Source organism: Lepisosteus platostomus, chromosome 27, assembly GCF_059453375.1.
Source record: "Lepisosteus platostomus isolate fLepPlt1 chromosome 27, fLepPlt1.hap1, whole genome shotgun sequence".
Lineage (NCBI taxonomy): Eukaryota > Metazoa > Chordata > Actinopteri > Semionotiformes > Lepisosteidae > Lepisosteus > Lepisosteus platostomus.
The window spans coordinates 1583228-1602224 of NC_142637.1; the positions used below are offsets into that span (position 1 = coordinate 1583228).

The window sequence follows — 18997 nt, forward strand, 5'->3', positions numbered from 1 at the left end:
TAGTCAAGAGCTCTGAGTAAATCCCAGGGGCAGCTGAATGGATTCATGTCTGATTTAATTTAAAAACCTTTCACTGAAGTCAAGTGCTGGTAGGTCCCACCATTGAGTGCATTCATTGTGCTTTATGATGCCATAGATGCCTCCTTCCTTCTTGTGTAATCTTGTATTGCTTGGAATTAGTTCTAAAGATATTTCATCTGTCCCTGTAGATAAGAGATTTCCAAACATCCTGTGGATCCATTATCCTTATATCCATGTGGGATGTCTCAGCTCTTTCAAAGTTGTGTTTTCAGTACAGCTCACACATGGCTGTTTGACTGCAAGTTGTTTATGGCTCCTGGAGATGCAAACTAAAATCCCAAAAATTCATTTATTGCCAGTGGGCCACCAAAGTACAGTTATCGTGCCGTTAGGATTTCAGTACAGCTGTAATAAATGAGTGTAACTAAAGCTTGTTTAAATACAACTTCAAACAAGAAATGGAATGAAAAGTATTTTGTGATAAAAACATATGGTTAGCATAAAACATATAGTATGCTAAGGTTAAGGCATGTTAAGCTAAGATCAGTTCTATTAAACATTAATGTCCCTCTCCCACCTTTTAATAAGTGAAGCGATTCTGACTCCACTGTCTCTTCCTGATCGCACAGACCTCGATTTGTGGCCAAATTTGTCCTTGTTCTCCTGCCTCCTGTTGAATGGATCTGTGAGTCTGTGCCCATTGTAATGTTTTTTCCCTGTCAGTGGGATATACATATGAACTCTCTTGTGAAACATCAGTGTGCTGCAAAGCAAGATCTGTAGTTAGAAACTCCTCTTTCATTTATTGAAGCTTTGCTGTCTAAAGTGACCAGTCTCATTGCCTTCAGTACCATCGGGGGGTCTCAGACAATTTGCCTTTGCTCCGATTACTAAATAAGTCCTGCAACAGCCATGTCAGGCACTTTGCCTTTTCGTCTGCTTAGACTGTGGCAGCCTGCAACTGCCTACCCGGAGCTGGATTTTGCAAGCCTGTGGAAAACTGTCAGCAAGCTTATGTTGTGAAGTCATGGCCTTTTCTGCTGCGTTTGTGTGAATTCCTGGCGCACTCCCTAGGAACTGAACAGAAATTTCAGATTAAGCCGCAGGCCAGCTCCTATTCCAGACTGTTAATAGGTTCTTTGCCATTTCACACCATTCCTGCGCAATGGTTGCGTCTTCCAAATCTCGTGTCTGAAGAGGTTTCATTGTACTGCGATTCAAAGTGATTTTTTCTGCAAGTGCTTTTGGCTCAGTTGTGAAGGTCTGAACTATTACAGCGTGCTGGTAGCTTCAAGTCCATAGTGGATTCCTGCCATTTCCATTTCTCTCTTGACATTGAAGGAATTTCTGAAGTTTAAGATGAAAGGATAAGTTGGGCTATTCCAGAGGAAACATTGCTGTGAGAAATGAGTTTTACAACATGTGCTTGAAAAAATAAATTAAAAGAAAACACTTTTGAAAGTGCATCTTAGAATATGATCATATCTGTATTTGAACAGTGCTACAAGACACTTGAAAGCTGTGAGACAGGCTTACTAAAAAGCTCAAGGAAATCAGGTCTCTGTTGCCATGAGCCAGGTGTGATGTTTTCCCCCTGAAGATCTGAAGTCACCTTCAGATTGAGATAAAATAAATACCTTTTCAGTTTAAATAAATAGATACTTTTTCAGTCTACAGCTCTGGAAGCTGAATCTAAAAGCCCTTAGTTGGTGCCAGCATGTTTGTAATGCAATGTAGTTCACACAATCATTTGCTGTGGTACCACTGTATGGTAAATTTGCAGTTTGCCACTGCAGTCAATTCTGTTTATTATAGATTCTTATATATAAATGATGCTTTGTTTATATATAAGTAATGTAAAGTGTGTAATAAATACTACTTATTACTATATATGTGTGTTACAGTATACAAACTGTGTAGTTTAAATAAATATACATATGTGCATACTGAGTGTGAGTAACCATAGATTTGAATGAGGTTTTAATGAAACCTGCAGTACACAACATCCCTTGGAATCCAGCACAGGTCTTGAGTTTTCACACAGCCCGAGACAAATTTGATTGCAGCAAGAAGTGATCTAACAGGTGAAGCTGGAGACCTGCCTGGAGCAAAAGCCAAGCGCCATTGTGTGTGTGTGTCTGTGTGTGCGTGCACCGTGTGGCATGGGGGGAGAGGGGAGGGAGTGTTTGAGCAGCTGTGGCAGGGGCAGTCCCTCCAGGTGCACATTGGGAAGCCAGGGGACCTCCCTGCCAGGCAGCTTGAGGTCCGGCCAAGTCGGAGCTCAGCCTGGCTGCAGCAGACCTGGTGTCAGAAGCACATCAGGACTAAGCTGCTGATACCAGGCAACAGCAAGCTCTGTTATTCTTACAGATAAGAACATGAGAAAGGTGACAAAGAAGAGGAGGCCATCTTGCCTGTTTGGTAATTAGTGGTTAATTTTTCCAAGTATTTCATCCAGCTGTTTTATGGGGGGAAAACAAACTAGGGTATCAGCTTTAACAACATGGTTGGGTTTGTTGCTCTATATTCCCACAGCTGTTCTTTGTGTTTACATTTATACTTTTTCCAGCTGGGAACCCTGTAGGCTGACAAACCTAGCTATATATTTACATCAAGAGGGTAGTACTTCAAAAGGACAGTGAAACTGTAGCAGTTACATTACCTAGTGAAACACAGCCAATGTAGACTAGAGATTATTAGAACGAGAACTTGTCCTGTGAACTGTGAACTCAGGTAATCTAACAGTGGTCTTGCTCAATTAATAAAGCTTTGCGTTTTTTGTTATTTAGTGTCAGTGTCTCATATCATGAAAGTACAGGGGAGCTGTTTTTTCAGCAAGTAAATGGCAAAATTAGCTGCAGAAATGAGGAATGGAGCAGTTCAAAATACTGTGACGAGGCGAGAGTGTGCCGAACAGGGGTGACACTTCTGTCCAGCAGCAATGCTCCTTTGTATTTCCTTCTGCCAGTGAGGTTCAGGGCTAACCTTGAAGATGCAGGTGGTACCAGCTGGTTCTGAGCCCGGTTTGTCTGAGTATCTTGGCGGTCTGACTGGCTGCCATCTCAGTGAGGAAGAAAGAGACGCTCTCACAGCGTTAATAGTGAAAGTGGCAGGAGAGGTGCCTCGTGGACCTGCATCGTTCCTGTAAAGAGTGATCTTAGCCTCCTGCCCCAGTTTCCCCCCCTCCTCTCTCCTCTCGCTGTGTGTCATTGCTGTCCGATCGCTGCAGCGGCTCTGAGCCGATGATCTCAGCCTCTGAGCTCACATGACGCCGTCTGACTAACAGAGAAAAACAACCCTTTTCCAACACGAGCTGCTCGCAGCTTCCCGGAAGGCTACGGAAGCTCGGCGAGCTCCGAGCCAGCGGCCGGCTTTGTGAAGCGGAGACCCCTGACACGCTGATGTCAGCCTGTATTTCCATGCGCTGAGTTCAGCTGCTGGCACGCGGCAGCTGTCCTGCCCTCCAGATTAGGGGTCTGTTTGTTTCTGGGACTGACGTCAGGGTTAGAGGGGCTGTGGTGTGGGGGGGGGGGGCAATTTTATGGCTTTAACAGTCCCATTGTTGAACGGGCCCAAGATCTCTCCCTCACCAGAGGCCTGGGCTGCTGTTGGCCTTTTATGGTGAGGAATAATAAAGCCTTTTAAGTCACTTGTGCAGAACAACAGGAGGAACTTCCCATCAAGTAATCCCCTTAGCATGGAGATCTATAAATAGCACGTCAGGGTTTTGTTTTTGATGACTCAGAAGTATTTCATTTTGCTCACAGGTTATAGGAAAAGACTGGATTCCAAATTAAGGCAAAGTTCAAAGCATAAAGGTCAGCATTGGTCTTGAAGTGGGCATCACAAGGGTCTGAATCATGTTTTCCGTTTTTGCTCGGGCTGTTTTCACATAAAACACCCAAAGGAGAAAACAATCAATGCAGCTGCATATCTGCACTGCTGTGCACTTTGTGATTGTGCACTGCTGACATTGACTTCTAGCAGGCTGCTCATTGAGGCTCAAGTGTTGTTCAGCAGTGTAGCCTCTGTGATCTTATTTCTTTTTCAGACATTTTCTTTTAAAGACTGAATTCGTATGGGCCCAAAATATCAAAAAGTCTAAACATAGGCAGCGTTTTCAGGAAGCCGAGAAGAGCTGCAGGAATGACTGTCTCCGGATCCTCCTGTGCGTCGGTTTCTCCTGCTTCTCGTTTCCCCTTTCCTCCTGGAGTGTGGGCGACGGTCGACACAGCCGGTCGCCCTGCAGACGCAGGAAACCAGGGGCCCAGGAAGCACGAGGACATCACAAGAGAGGCCGGGCTGTCAGAGTGACAGGGCTCTTTTTCGGCTGGCGTGCAGGAGGGCTATTTTAGGCTCTACCACATTAAAGCAAATTAAGCATAAAAGAGAGTTGGTTTAATCACTGCATTATGTGCTGCAGTTCATGTCTCTTGTCATATTCTGCAGGGCCTGACTCAGACACTCTTGCAATATGGCGGATGTTTACACATGGGTGTAGAGAGCTGGGGGAGCCGAATGGCTTCAGTATGTTTAAGGGCTCTGATTTGAGTGTGGCAGGGGACCACTTCATCCACCCATTCTCAGAAAGCTGCTTGGTGCTGCTCAGGGCTGCAGGAAGAGCTCACTCTTGTCCTCGGGCTTCCCGGGCCCCTGGTTTCCTGCATCTGCAGGGCGACCGGCTGCGTCGACCGTCGCCCACACTCCAGGAGGAAAGGGGAAACGAGAAGCAGGAGAAACCGACGCACAGGAGGATCAAGAGATCTGAGCCTTCCTGAAAGCACTGTTTTTAGACGTGCTGATATTTTGGGCCCATCCGAGTTCAGTCTTTAAAAGATGTCTGAAAAAGAAACAAGGCCCCAATGCACTGTTTGCGAACACTTACATTTTCGTTCGCCATGGACTTTCTCTCATTATCATTGAAGATGAGACAGATACACCTTGGCAATTAATACAATCCAGTAAGTCATTAACCATTAATTCTTAGATACCTGTCAGGCATGTGAGGGGAGAAATTCGGAAATGGAGAGAGCATGCCTTAAAAAGAAAGCAGCAGACAACCTGCAGGTGCTTTGAGCCTTGCCTGTCCAGTTCTCTTCCTGAGTGCTGGAAGACCGGATTCATACACAGTGAGCGTTTGGCACAGGGACTGTGTGTGTGCTGTAGCTTTTGAACATTGCCCTATGTTTCCCATTACAGGCTCCCAGAATGAAGTGCTGTTAGTGTGACAGGTTTCTGTATTATACTTGCAAAATAATGTTCAGGAAGGGAGGCAGCAACCCAGCAAGCCACCCTGGGTCACCTCCCTCTCCTCTTGTCTTTATCAGCGTGAGGCCATACAAAACCTTGATGGCCAGCCAGCAGGACGTGCGTGCTCCGGGTTTCACATCATGTCCGGATTGTATGGCCTTGTCCATAGGTGGCATCCCTGTGGAATTGCACCAGAGGAAGAATGCAGTGTGAAGTTATGCCTGACTGTGGCTAGCTGCCGCCAGGACTGAACAGCGACGGTTTTGATTAACGCCACATAATTCCCCCACCGCGCTTTGAAGAACAGTCTTGGAAAATCAGATCAGAAATATGGCAAGAATTATTTCCAAGCACAGAATTACTGGCATACTTGCCCTAGTGGCTCCTTTTCAAGTTATGTGGTTTCAGATATCTCTAGGCTAATAAAACCTCTTCCTGTCTTACGACAGGTGCCATAAAAGAAGTCAAATGCTTGTGCTTTTGTCAGACAAAATACAGCAGGTGGGGCTAGCACTAAAACAAAACAGTTTCATTGCTGGCTTGTGGAGAAAACTGCATCCCACATAGTTTGGATTCATTGGACTGCTCTGACCTGTTGGGCACATGTGTTTAAGGTGAACTGTCGCAGAATAGCCATGATAATGCTGGAGTCAAATGAGATTACAGGCACAGGTAGGCGTAAAGCAGGAGACAATGGAGAGTGGCAGGGATATCTTTGGACTAACTGGAGGGATGTGGGTTCATGGCATCGCTGAGCAAGGTACTTCACCAGGATTGCTTCGGTCAGCTCAGCTATGTGAGGTATCTCTGTAACTCAGGTTGCATCCTATCCAAAGATATTAAGGTGTGATTTACAGCTCAACTTGCTTGCCCTCTGAAATGCTAAGGACACATAGTTTAGCAAGGTCATGGGTCCAAGAACTGTTGCAGCTTTCTTTGATGCAACACAATGTGCAGAGGTGATCAGTAAACCTCTGAGTTGTTACTGCAGGCCAGACGAAGGAAAACACACACTTGGGCCCAGCAATGCGTGCCCTTGGCTAGCTACTGGCCACCACTTAGGGGAATTCTAATGGATTTGCATATGGGCAATGACCCAGTTCAGATTCGAATCCACATCTTCTGAAACTACAGGGACTACCCAGCATTTTACACAGAAGCCTTCTCCATCTTTCCGGGACCTGTGATTACAACACTCTCAGAGTACTGCAGAGGAGAGATAGAGACAATCTGAGACATTACAGACTATAGCCAGGTCATACTGGAAACTGAATGGTGATAAGTTTCTAACTGTTGAGTCTCACACAATACTGCGTATTGTACAGATCCATTCAGTTCAGAAAATCTAGAGTTCTTCAGAACTTGTGGGGAGACTATAATATAATTTTGGACTTTGAAACTCAAGAACAGTTCTAAACAGGAGGAAGCCATTTGGCCTGTTTTGTAGTTAGAGCTCTGAGGTTCTGCTCCAGGTGTTTCCTGAAGAAAGAGAAGCTGGCTGGGTAGATTGCTCTGGACTCCCGTGATCTGCGATCCCATTATAATTTTTGTTATATCCACCTGTTTTGGAAAAGCATGTGTGCGTTTCACATCTCTACCCACACCTACAAACACACGGGCAGCAGCAGGCCGGCCCCCAGGAAGCACGGCGCCGTGCTGCAGCTTCAGCGCTGACTGGAGGAGAGGCGCGATCCTTACCGACAGGCGGCTGCAGGGGGCGCTATCACGGCCACTGAGCGCTGGCAGAGCCCTGGCGGACTCATCCCGCCCAATCCTCTGCACCGCTCAGCCACTTCCTGGGGGAATCCTGGTCACGGTCGGCCAGTGACGGGCCCAGAGCTCGAACCCATGATCTCGGAGCTCGGTTGAAGAGCAGCTTTATTGCTCTTGAGCCACTTGGGAAGGGTTCACATTTCACCCACTTTTAAAAAGCAAACATGAGCTTCAGCTTTTTTTCCTCTTTAATTAAATTTCTCTGCTGCCTTTCATTTAAGCCCTGAGCTGCAAAACACCCAAATTTCACAATAGGTGGCACAAAGGCATCAGGCTGAGTTACAGCCTCGTGTGACAAAGACCTCGAGCCACAGAACATGAGGACTGCCCGGGCTGCTACCTGTTGCCATGAGCCAAGTTGTGTTTGACAACTATTTTCCACTGGTGCCTGTTTTTCTTTCCTTGACAGCAGAGACTTGTTTGAAAACAGTCACCTGAGCTACAGGAAAAGTGCATTCCACAGCACTGCTCTGATAAGATAAGCCTCCTATTCTGAGCTGTAAATCCTGCAGACAAACATAAAAAAAACCCCACAGGAGCCAAATGCCTCTGCAGACAGATCCTCGGGGAAGTTTTCCACAGTCCAAGGTTCAGCGTCTTGATTTCCAAACAGAAAAGGCCCTCCCTTGGAAAACTGAAGTTGCCACACAGGTGTGCGTTTGGAGGGTGTTGTGTGTGCTCAAACACTGCCAATATTCTTGACAAAACAGGGGCAAAAGCAGTTTTACTTTGTATAAAACAAAATCTCAGCATTTTTGATAGAATATACTTGCACAGTGCTAATTAACTATTATGTCTTGACCTGGGCTCTGTAATCATTATGATTTAGCTGATTTATCCTTAACAACCTAGCATAATGATCAATAACTGATGCTGCATCTGAAAGGCCCTTGTGCAAAAACGAGTGAACTTCACTTTCAGCTACTGTGGCCCTCAAAACGTGACTGGGGGAGGGGCTTTCTGCAGCAGTCATTAAGATGTAAAATACAGGGGGTTAATGACGTTTTATGCAAAGGCAGAATCTGTATTTATTCAGTTCAGTTTCTTGTCATATGCACAAGTGCAATGAAATGCGTATTTGCACGTATGCTCCAATACAAAGACATTAAGGAAACACCAAAAACAAACACAGAACAGCAGCAGCAACTTCAACAGGTTAAATAATAACATCTAAGAGAAAAAAAAACACATCAGTGTGAGCCAGGGGTAGGGGTAGAGTTCAATAATCTGACAGATTGTGGGAAGAAACTGTCTCTGAATCTGGAAGTTTGTGCCTTTATGCTCCTGTAACTCTTACCAGAGGGAAGGGGGGAGACAAATGAGAAACCAGGATGCCTGGTATCCTTAGCGATACTTCCAGACTTCCTGAGACAGTGAGTTGTAAAAATGTCTGATATAGAGGGGAGCTGTACTCCAATGATGGACTGGGCATATTTATTGAATATGAATTTGACAGAAGACAACATGTGATAGGTTTTGAATGCGTTAACAATCATTCATTACAGGTACCACAAAGTTTCTAACAAATAATCACATTCAAAATGGGTTTCAAGATATGTTCAGCTAGGAAAAACAACATACATTTCAGTATACATTCAGCTCCATATTCACCACAGATGCCGTAAATAACTTCATTAGCAGGAGCACAACATTAAGGAATATGTTCTCCTGAACAACAGTACAAAGCCTTGTTAATGAGCGCAGTGGGGGAAGAGAAGGGCTTTGTTAATGTGAAAGGTTATAAGACAAACGCCCCCAGACCTTTTAAAAGCTGGCGCATAGAAATCACAAGACCATATGCAAGAGACCAAAGGAAAACACAGCACACAGTTACATATGCTAAAGATTGAGTTGATCAATTTCTGCCCAGTAATATTTGTGCCTTGTGATATAAATACCAGCTCTGTACACATATCCTGAAAAGACTAAACTGCTAGATGGATGTCTTTGTGCTTCATTTCATGCTTGGTGATTTTGCAAAAGCTGTTTCTAGGACAAGACTTCTTTTAACACTGCAGGCTTCAGATTCATACCAAAAGCACACAAAAGAAGTACCCAAATGCCTTACAAACGACAAATTAGAAGATGAAAATATTTTCGCTAGAAAACACTGGGTGTTTGCGAGATGAATCTCTTTCTGTTTAAGAAGAAGACCCAGCGGATGTTTTCAGGGAGAAACTGGCAGCGCAGGGGACAGCCGGTGAGGTGCTGGCAGCCCGAGAGCTGTCTGGGCAAGAGAAGGAGAGAAGGCAGTTAGGGAGAGGCGTCGGGGCTCCACTGAGGGGCTCTCCGGCAATTTCCTAGAAACCAGTTCACTGCTCTCCCCATCCTCTCCCTCCTCCCTCAAATCCCACCTGGAAAATCCACGTTTGTCCCAGCGAGGCCTGATGGAAACGAAAGAGGTGTGGGCGGGAGGGCGTTTCTGGAGCAGGCTCTGGAACGAGAGCACAGCCCTTTCCAGTCTGGCTTTCCTGTGCTTCCGCACAGCTGCGCGCTGTCCCAGGTCAGCGTGCCCCTCCTGCCTGCCCCTGGCACAGCAGCAGCCCTTCGCTCCCCTCTGAGCGGCCGGCCGCCGCCTTGGAGCTCGTTCGGCGGGTCGCAAACACCACCTTTCCTGTGACGAGGCTGCACCTGGGAACACCAGAGCTGCAGGGCTAAAGGCAGGAGGCTGCAGCCTTGGCTGGAGTTTGAATGGCCTGTGGACGGGCTGGGCAGCAGGGCTGCTGAAATGACAAGCCAGTTCAGCTGGATTCGTTTAGGACCTTCTGGGAAAGTGTCCTAAAAGACCAGAGTGTTCCCTGTAAAATATGTAGGATCAGAATGTCCTAGGAGCTTCACTAAACCTTAACTTTAGTTGCAAACACCCTTTTCTTCACTATCTGCTGCGTTTACCCCTGTCATCCCAAACTCTGTCAGTGCAGCACCCCCATTCCACACTGTAGCACAGGCCACCCCCTCGACCATGGAGGTTCACACCAAAAAAAATGCAATAGTCCCTTTGCATGACCACACAAACACATTAGTTCATGTTTTCTTTGTCTCCAGAGATATACAAAAAGATCTGATGCAGTCTTCCTTAAGTGTTGATTCTGGGATGACATAGAGGCCTGGTCGTGTTGCTGCCTCACAACTCCAGAGTTCTGGACTGTCTGTGTGGAGTTTGCAGGTTTGTCCAGGTTTGCATGTGTTTTTACCAGGGTGCTCTGGTTTCTTCCTGCTGCCCGAAGGCATGCTGATTGATTTTTTTATTGGTTACTCTAAATGGTCCCTTTCTCCATGGCTCTGCGGTGTCCCAGGGGGACAGCAGTGATGTTGTGCCAGTTCCCCCAGCTCCAGCTCTGTGCTGAAGAACCCCTGTATCCTTGATCATATTATTGTTAAAGCATGAGCTAAGCACCCTTACTATTATGCTTAATCGTAATGCTAATGACTTTCAGGTGTTTCAAAGGGACATCCTGACAAATCTAGAAATACAAATGTGTGAGTTTGCAAGCCCGGACAAGAGTTATTGTGTGTTTAAACAAGGAAGGTTCAGTACCAGGAATCCTATCCAGAGTTCCAGCTGGAAACAAAGAACAGCTATCGCGAGTGCCTTTCGAGGAACAAGGTTTTCCTAGAAATCCTGGAAGGTGAAAGGTCGGGAGCAGTTTGGGAGGGGCTGGAGTCTGTTTTCAGGGGGAGAATCTGACAGTTCTCTCCGTCTGCATTTTCTCACATGGGCAACCCCATGACTTGTGCTTGTGTCCATGCAAACCTTATTCTCGGGGGGCGGGGGGTTGCTGGGACCAGTTGTCACCTGTCCTGGGGTTTGACTGCAGCCCTCCATGCTCAGAAGAATGTTGCAATAGCTCAGTCCTTGACAAGCCCCTTCCCTTGTTTGCAGGAACATGGCACGACTTGAGTGCTGAGACTTCAGCACAGTTTTAGCCGTATTTTTTCCAGACGGACTAGCCCCCCAAGATGTAGGTCTTGCGCTGTTGGCCCTGCATTTCCTCCTCATTTGTGGAACTAATCATCTCTCTCCTGCGCTCTCGCAGAGTGAAGTGATCCAGGCAGCTGGACGTGTGGCTGTAGCACAGCTACTCTCTGCAAGCATGGCCTGACGCAGGCGGTAGGGAGGAATGGTTTGTATACCGTGGGCACAGATGTGCAAAATTCAAAGTCAAATGCTTCTGTTTTAGGCCTAGGGAGGGGCAAGGAGTTTAATTTTAAAAAGACAGGGCTTCTATCTGACACGATGACATTGTATTGATTAGGATACTTTGGGGGGTCTGGTGGTTTTTCGTTCTTCCTGAGCCTGTCAATATTGCGCCAATGTGTTTTGAAAAGCCAGGTGGCATGGTGGTTATTGACTGATTGCTGCAATGCGGCCCTGGGGCCCTGGGCTCGGTTCTGGACTTTGGGTGGAGTTTGCACGTTCTCATGGATTTTCTCCCACAGTCGGGAGACCTACCAGTGGGTTAATTGGCTTCTGGAAAAAATGGCCCTGGCGTGAGTGTGCGTGTCTGCCTGGCATCCTGCCCAGGGTGTATCCTTGTGCAAGATGCTTGCCGGGATAGACTGCAGCTCCCCTGCAACCCTGTGTTGGATGAAGCAGTTCGAAAATGGATGGGTGGAAGTATACTCCCCCGTCGGATCTCCCCAGCAGAAGGTGAGATCTTAGTGATACATTTTGAAAGTTTGCTGTGTGTTAATGTTGGGGCTGAGTTTTCCTTTTGTTTACAGTACCAGTGCACAGCACCTGTCTGTTTACAGCCTGGTTATCTTTAATCGATCAGACCAGATGCTTGGCTTCTTTATCTACAAGAGCTGATCCACCTGCCTTAATGGACACATGCACTGATTAATAGACCAGTACATAAACAGTTTCACTGGTATGGCGGTGTAAACTATCAGCCACCCATCAATGCAAATCCCCAAATAAATAAAAATCCTGTTGTTCTAACACTATTTTGATTGATAGAATTGTCGTGTATGTTTTAATGATCCTTTTCCTAGCAAAGTCCATTGCTTTCCTTTGGTTCTAAAGATAGGTTCCTTGTAGGGAGTAAAGAAGTAACATTGGTTCATAGAAACCCGCCTCTTTTCGAGGAAATCTGGACCGCTTGCTTCTGTCTGAGCACAGTATACAGAGCCTGTCAGACGAGTGCATGTTTCCATGCTGTACCAGTATCTGCTCTGGGTAACTGTTTTACATCTTTAGTTTTCCCTCCACATGGTGAAGGCTTGGGGGATCGCTGTCCTGTTACTTCAGGAATCTGGACTGTGCTGGTGGTGGTTCAGCCCACACGTGGCATTTTAGCATCAGGGGATTTCAGCTGGAAAACTTTACTGAGACATGTGCTGCTTGGAGGGACCAATCTACCCTGTAAATCCCCTGAAATATTTCTCTTCTCCTCCCCCTGGGACACGCGTTGTGCACAGGTGTCATTCCAGTTATTAGCAGGGGCAGTTTGAATTACAAGCTGGTGATGCCCTGGAGCTCTGAGGGTGCGAGTGTTGCCCAAAGTGTCTAATGAGTCAGACTGTGTGCCTGTGGTGCCATCCAGGCTGGAAGATAAAGAAAGAGCAGATCAGGGAGATTGATTTCACTTCTGAAAACAGTGAGAAATTGCATCACCTGTGAGCATTCCTTTGTACCTTGGAATATGCTTGAAGAGCAAGTGTTTTTCAAAAGCTGTAATTGGCCAAATGCCTGCATTTGAGTTTGGTTAAAGGTTTCTGTCTGGTAAGCTGGGAAAATTGGAAGATAACCGAGTTTGGAGGACCAGAAAGAGGAAGCCCTGCCCTGCTCACTAAAGCAAAATAATATACAGGAGATGGGGGAGGTTTGCATTATTCACTTGTGCCAGCCTTAGATAACTGAGTGGGAGCTTGGAAACATGCAGCAAAGCACAACTGTGTTCATTTCTTCACCAAAATAACAAAGCAAGCTAGAAATAGGTGCTCCTGCCTGCTACAGAGGAGGGAAAAACTTATTCAGCAAGTAGGGGCTGCTCCTGAAACTTCCCAGCTTCAGGGTGGCCCTGGAGACTGGGCGTCCATCTGTCCTGACCAATCACTTCCCTCGGAGCGCCGCTCGTGTGAATTCCCCATGCCGGTGACTGGGAAAAGCAAATGGAATTTCCCCCCTCCTGTGCACAAGGAGAGCTGAGACACAGACAGAGCTGCCAGTCTGGCGCAGCTCCGTGGGGAAGACTGTGGCTCGGGGCAGCAGGAAGCCCAGCAAGGTGACTTTGGCAGGTTTTGTAGGGCAGTTTACACATCCAGGCCACAGACCCGATAATCCCCTGCAGTGCTGTATTAGCCTCATTCAGACGCTTATCAGAGCTCCTGGCGCGGAATCAGCGCCGGGCACTGTGTGACCCGCTGGCTCTCAAATCATGCCACCTGCTGTGCCCAGGCTTTCTTTGGCCAGGGTGGCTTTGATTGCCCAGGTCTGCCCAGCGTGAGGACAAGCGCATCAGGGACACGCACGGGCGCCTCCTCAGGCTCCTGGAACTGTGCACCTGTCCCTCTCCGAAATCCGCCAGTACCCTCGGGAATGCGGTCCGCAGGCTCTGGTGTCTGCACGCAGCGGCTTTTCTGCACAGTAACAGCTCATGGGCAACACAAGCATCCAGAGCTGAAGAGATGCTTACCGGCCTGTCAGAAAGCGCTGGCTGACGAGAGGTGTTAAAAAGCAGTTTTATTAATTGCACTGTTCACTTACAGTAAGTAAATACATTCTGCCATCTGCTTTCTTTTCATTCGCTACGACTCATTGTCTTGTACTTGTATAGTCTTTTTTATGATTGATGCAATATTTGCTTGTCTGGATCTAAAATTATCTGTCCATTGGTAAATAGGCATAAAGTTATTCCTCCTGCTTTCAAAAGCAGAGGATTCTTGCCATTGCTCATTTTTTATAAATGTGCAATTCAAACTGCCATGTATTCTCACAGGCTGGGATTAGTACTAATCTTAGATTGTTTCACCTACATTGCCAGCCCAGGCTTAGTGCCATTAGTCACTGCTTAGAAAAAAATTCAGCCTCAAGATTTTCAAGCACTTTGCCTGCCATCTTCTCTCTCCTCAAGGGTCAGTTCGTTCCTGCCCTGTAACACATGTTCATATATTTTCTTTTTTTTCTGTGTTTTCTGTTCAAGTGCTTATTTTCTTTAAAGGGTCACTAACATGAGAAACAGATTCCCACAAGGCACAGTGTGTGGGGGTCAAAGGGAGGTGGGAAGGTGTGTTAGTAGACTTTCTGTAACCTTGAGTAATCATTGACAAACTCGGTGTGCTTCTGTGCAAGGGACAAACAGCCCAGCCACCCTGTTGTGGGTGCTGAGTCACTTGGGGGTGGTTTCAAGAAGACAAGACTCTTAGATCATTATGATGCTACCAAACAGCTGTGCCACATGGGCTGACCAGCCTTGTCTCATGTGTGAGCTTTGCAGTGGTAAACAATTTCCACTAGTCTTCAGAGCATTGTGTGACACTGATATATTTCCTCAAAAGCCTTTTCCCTTGCTGTTTCCTCTCGGTGACGATGTGAACAGAAAGCAACTTCGTTACCATAAATGCACAAACAGTGTGCTTCTTCGGGTGTTTTAAGGTGGAAGATGAAATTGAAAAGAATTCTCACAGTCTCAGGATAAAACTTGGCACAAGAAACCAGAGTGCAGTCTGATATTTTCACTTCTTCTCTGCTCGCCTAGAGTGTTTGCAATGTGCCTGCAAAAATGTCAACACTACAGTGCCGTTTTTTATGAATCTGAACATAAAGTAAGTGCTCAGATTAAATTGTAGTTCAACTGCAGCCATGATGTGCAGAACAGACAGTTTGACAGAGGAGAAAAGAGAGTTTGCACAGTGAGAGCCACTCTGATAAAGTGACAGTGCAGCTTTTAAGCACATCCCCCTGCACAATGTAGTGCTTGCAAAAGCTGCTACCCATGTCCTCTCACTAATCCATTCACACATGACATGCCAGGTCAGCAAAGTGCTGCTTCATCTGTGCATTTTTCACACTCAACGGGAAATGCAGTGCAGCTGCAAGCAGTGTCCTGGGCTTGTGTTTGCTTCAGCATTTCCCTGAATGAGGGTCCCAGAGGTCTGCCCTGTCCCAGCTAGAGTAGACATGGTGTGCTTGTGCTGCAGTGTCTGACAGACGTGTCTCAGGCGCGTCTGTTGCTGCGGAGATGGCAGGTAACCCTGTCGGTGTGTAAAACCTATACAGGATCTGAAAAAGAAAACAATGCAGCAATTGTGCATGTTCAGCTGGCTCTGGTACAAGTGCAGAAAATTACATGAGGTTATAAATTTGTGGTCGTCCATAATTGCATGTGATTTAGAAATTTGTGCCGAGATAATGGCGCTAATGATTATACATTCCAGACAGTCCAGGTTTGCAGAGTCTGTTCTTACTGTACTGCTGCTTTGTTGTGCTTCCTAGAAGCTGAGTACCTACTTATACGGAGTTGAAGTCTGTGTACAGAGCCACCCTGGATATTTTCCTGGTTATTAATGGCTCAGGCAGCGCTGCCCCAGATAATCACCTGGGAACATACCATCTTGCCTTGCCTGCTTTAGACTAGATAACCACTTGAAAGGTACCGCCGTTTTGGAGCAGGGACTGTCCTTTCCTTTCTGCTGATTTGTACCCCATCAGTGCCTTCAGACTCAATTAGGAGAAGACGGAGATAAGGTTCTCGGAGCCCATCGTCCTGTTTGCTCTCCAGAGGCACGTGTCCTGTTCACCAGCTCCAGGAATGGAGATGGTATCCGCAGGTGCTTCACTGGAGCCTGTAGGACAGCCTGCCTCTGGGAGCTCAGCATCACAGACCACTGTAAAAACCTGAGTCTGCTGTCGAACCCGACTCCCCCTCATGCTTCTGCACAGACGGGAAGCAGAGGTAAAAAGTGCACGTGCTTCCGAGCATGCCTGGGCTTTTCCAAACGCACGTGTTGGCTGTGTGTCAGTGGGAGTACAGACGGGGCTATCTCCTCTGTCAGCAGCTCCTTCCAGGTGAATCCCAGTAGCGTTCAGGCAATCCAGTGCCAGTCCTGCCTCATCCTGTGGCATAGAATGGCCCAGTTGCTTTCTTGTGCTTTGCCCTGGAAGTTAGTATTTGCCCGATCCCTGTGCCATTTAAATTCTGGGCTTAACCATTGAGTTTACTCTGTAATAAATGATCACATTCCAGATAATAATTCCTTTCTATCCTGGTTGTATTGAGACTGGTTCCTGGGGAATATTGCTTGTTCTCAGTTCCTACAGCAGATATGGAGACACCTCCATGTCCTAAAAACCCTGGCCTGCGTGATGTTTATTATGTTAGAAGTTATTTTTTGGGGGGTGGGACAGCAGTTTTAATTAGCATTTTTAGTGTTACACGGTTCCTATAGGAAAACTTTAATGACAAAAGTGCTTTAAAGGCACAGAACTGAAATTCTGGAAAGGTCTGGAGTTTTTTTTTTCTGACTATTAATCTTTTAACTTACATGTGTTGATTAAGAACCATGTAGGAGAAGCAGGATTAGAAACAGGCCTTCAAGTTGTACTGCTGTGCACCTGTTCCAGTTACTGAGGCACCATGCACGGGCCCTTGAAAACAAATCATGTTTTTTTGCAAGAAGAAACCCATAGGCTGTGTGTGTTGCTCTAATGAAACATTATTTAATAGTGTCCCCAGGGTATAGCTAAAGTACTCACGCTCACAACATTTCCCAGCCACACACAGCCCTGTTGTTACAAGTGATCACAATAAACAACTACGGGCATGACATCATGAGCATGTCAGCTAGACAGCAGGGCAGCTGTATATCGTGTCTGAAACGCCCCCACCCCCAGGTCCTCTTCACAGAGTGGCACAGAAAGCAGCACAGCTTTGCTTTAAAGTCACAGACTCAAAGTCACAGACGGTAACTCACAGGGTCGCTCAGACTGACTGCTTTAGTCATCCCGAGCTTCACAGGAGAAGTCAGATGTTCGCTAGACAGGTTACGCGGCTACAGTAGATTTACGATTCCAGCAAGTGCTCATCAGAGCCCTCCAGGTCCTTCAAAAGCACATTTCCGTGATTTACGCAGGTTCAAGGGGTGGCCGATGATTTTAAGAAGCTCGTGAAAGTCCTGACTCACAGCCTTCTGTGAGTCTTTCTGTCTGAAATCACTTATCAGAAGTGATCATATACCTCTGACTTGGCATCTGGTACTTGCACTTTCGCCATATAACTGAGGCACAGGAGGGATTGCCCTCCATAGTCAGCCAGGCGTGAGGCTGAGACTTTGTCTGTATGGGTATGGAAGTTTGTTTTGGGATGTTCTGGCTGTCCAGGTGCCAGTACATCCTCTCCCTGCTTCATGTAAGACTCAGCCTACACAAATTCAACTTCATGTAAAAATCTCCCAGGGATGGAGTTACAGAAAGTGTGCGTTACATATGTAAAGAGAGGTCAGCGCATCTGAATGGCGGGGTTTAGAGATTAGAGATTCAGGATGAGAAGGCAGAAACTGTATTAACAAAGATGAATAAAAATGTACTTCATCTTCAGATCCCAGTTTTGATTAAATATGTATCTTTCTAAGCCAAATTTCAAAAGCTGTTTTGTGAAACAGGTTTGTTTTTTCCTGTTTACTGTGGTCCAGTCCAGTTTTCCACAAAGTGGAACTAAGCATTTTCGAGTTCAGTTTGGAGCTGTATGTGTATGAAGTAATGATCCAGAAGAGCACTAATTCACTCCTTCATTACAGTGCTTCTGTATTGAGTTGTACATATGTACAGCGACTAAAGTTCGGCAGTCAGTGACACCCCTGTTCACTGCAGTGACGACAAGGTGTCAGTGTTCATTGTAAAAGACCTGCCGAAATGTCTGGGCTTTGTTTTTGCAAGGCCTACAGGCACAATCCCATTACGTGTCTTAATAGCGTGTGGCTTTTATTTAACATACTAGTTGTGGAGAAGTGTTTACTGACATTTAATTTCTATTAAAATTAAATGCCAGTCAGAATATTTATTGAAGCTTTTTGTTTGCATAATATTTTTCCCGACTGAAATTGTGATTTCGTAGTAGTTTGTGAGAAATGGTAATAAGTTTCTGTTGTTTCTGACTTTGTCTGCCCACAGTGTTTTCTCTATTGCTGGGGCCTTGAACCGATGGCAGAGAATGTCAACAACTAATAACATAGCGCAGGCCAGGAAGCTGGTGGAGCAGCTCCGAATCGAGGCTGGGATCGAGCGCATCAAGGTGAGCCTGTCTCTGGCAGAGTGCAGCACAATGCAACACCAGCATCGGCATAAAATGAGTGGCCTGGATATTGCTCTGAAATCTGCAGCTCAGTACGTTACACAAAGCAGAGCACACCCCAACACCACAGTACCCAATGCTGGACCTTCATAATGTGTCACGTGAGGTTCAGACAAAGGAGAAAACAAAGACCTTGTATTAATCATTTAAGCCCATTCAATCCTCAGTGCAGAAGGGTGATATTTATACTTCAGGCATAGAGGTGTGAGGACTGTTTAGCTCTGTTTGGGGTTGCTATACTATTCTTCAGTTTAGAACAGGCAGTTATTTTCTTTGGTCCCATACGCAGATAATTTTTTAAAGACTTGGGTGGATCTTGCAGCAGTTCCCACACCCACAGCGCAGAGACGTTCTTCGTGTGCCACGCCCACGGGCACCTGGCAGCAGGCTGGCGCTGCAGTCCGCCCTGTCTGGGCCGGTCACGCCCCGCGGTGACCCCTGTGTCGACCTCGTCACCCCCATTCAACCCGTGGACCTTCCCTGAAAGCCAGGGGGTGGAAAAAGAAGAAATGAAAGCTCGAGTGTATGTGTGACCCGGTTGAGCGTGTTATATAGATTGTTATATATATGGTTGTGTGAGAATGGAGGGCGTGGAAACTGAGCTCCACAGAAGAGCTGCGCCACAGCATCACCACCGACCTCAGAGCAGGAGCCTCATC

General features: G+C 46.4%; 1 protein-coding gene across 4 annotated transcripts in view; it reads left to right on the forward strand.

The window, feature by feature from the left end:
• Positions 1–18997, forward strand: part of gng7 (guanine nucleotide binding protein (G protein), gamma 7) — a 102045-nt gene that overhangs the window by 73792 nt on the left and 9256 nt on the right. For all 4 annotated transcript variants that reach the window (XM_088622240.1, XM_088622244.1, XM_088622241.1 and 1 more), the window contains one exon: positions 18158–18278. In XM_088622240.1, the coding sequence (XP_088478366.1) occupies positions 18198–18278 (81 nt within the window). In that variant the 5' untranslated portion in view covers positions 18158–18197. The remainder of the gene's footprint in view (positions 1–18157; positions 18279–18997) is intronic.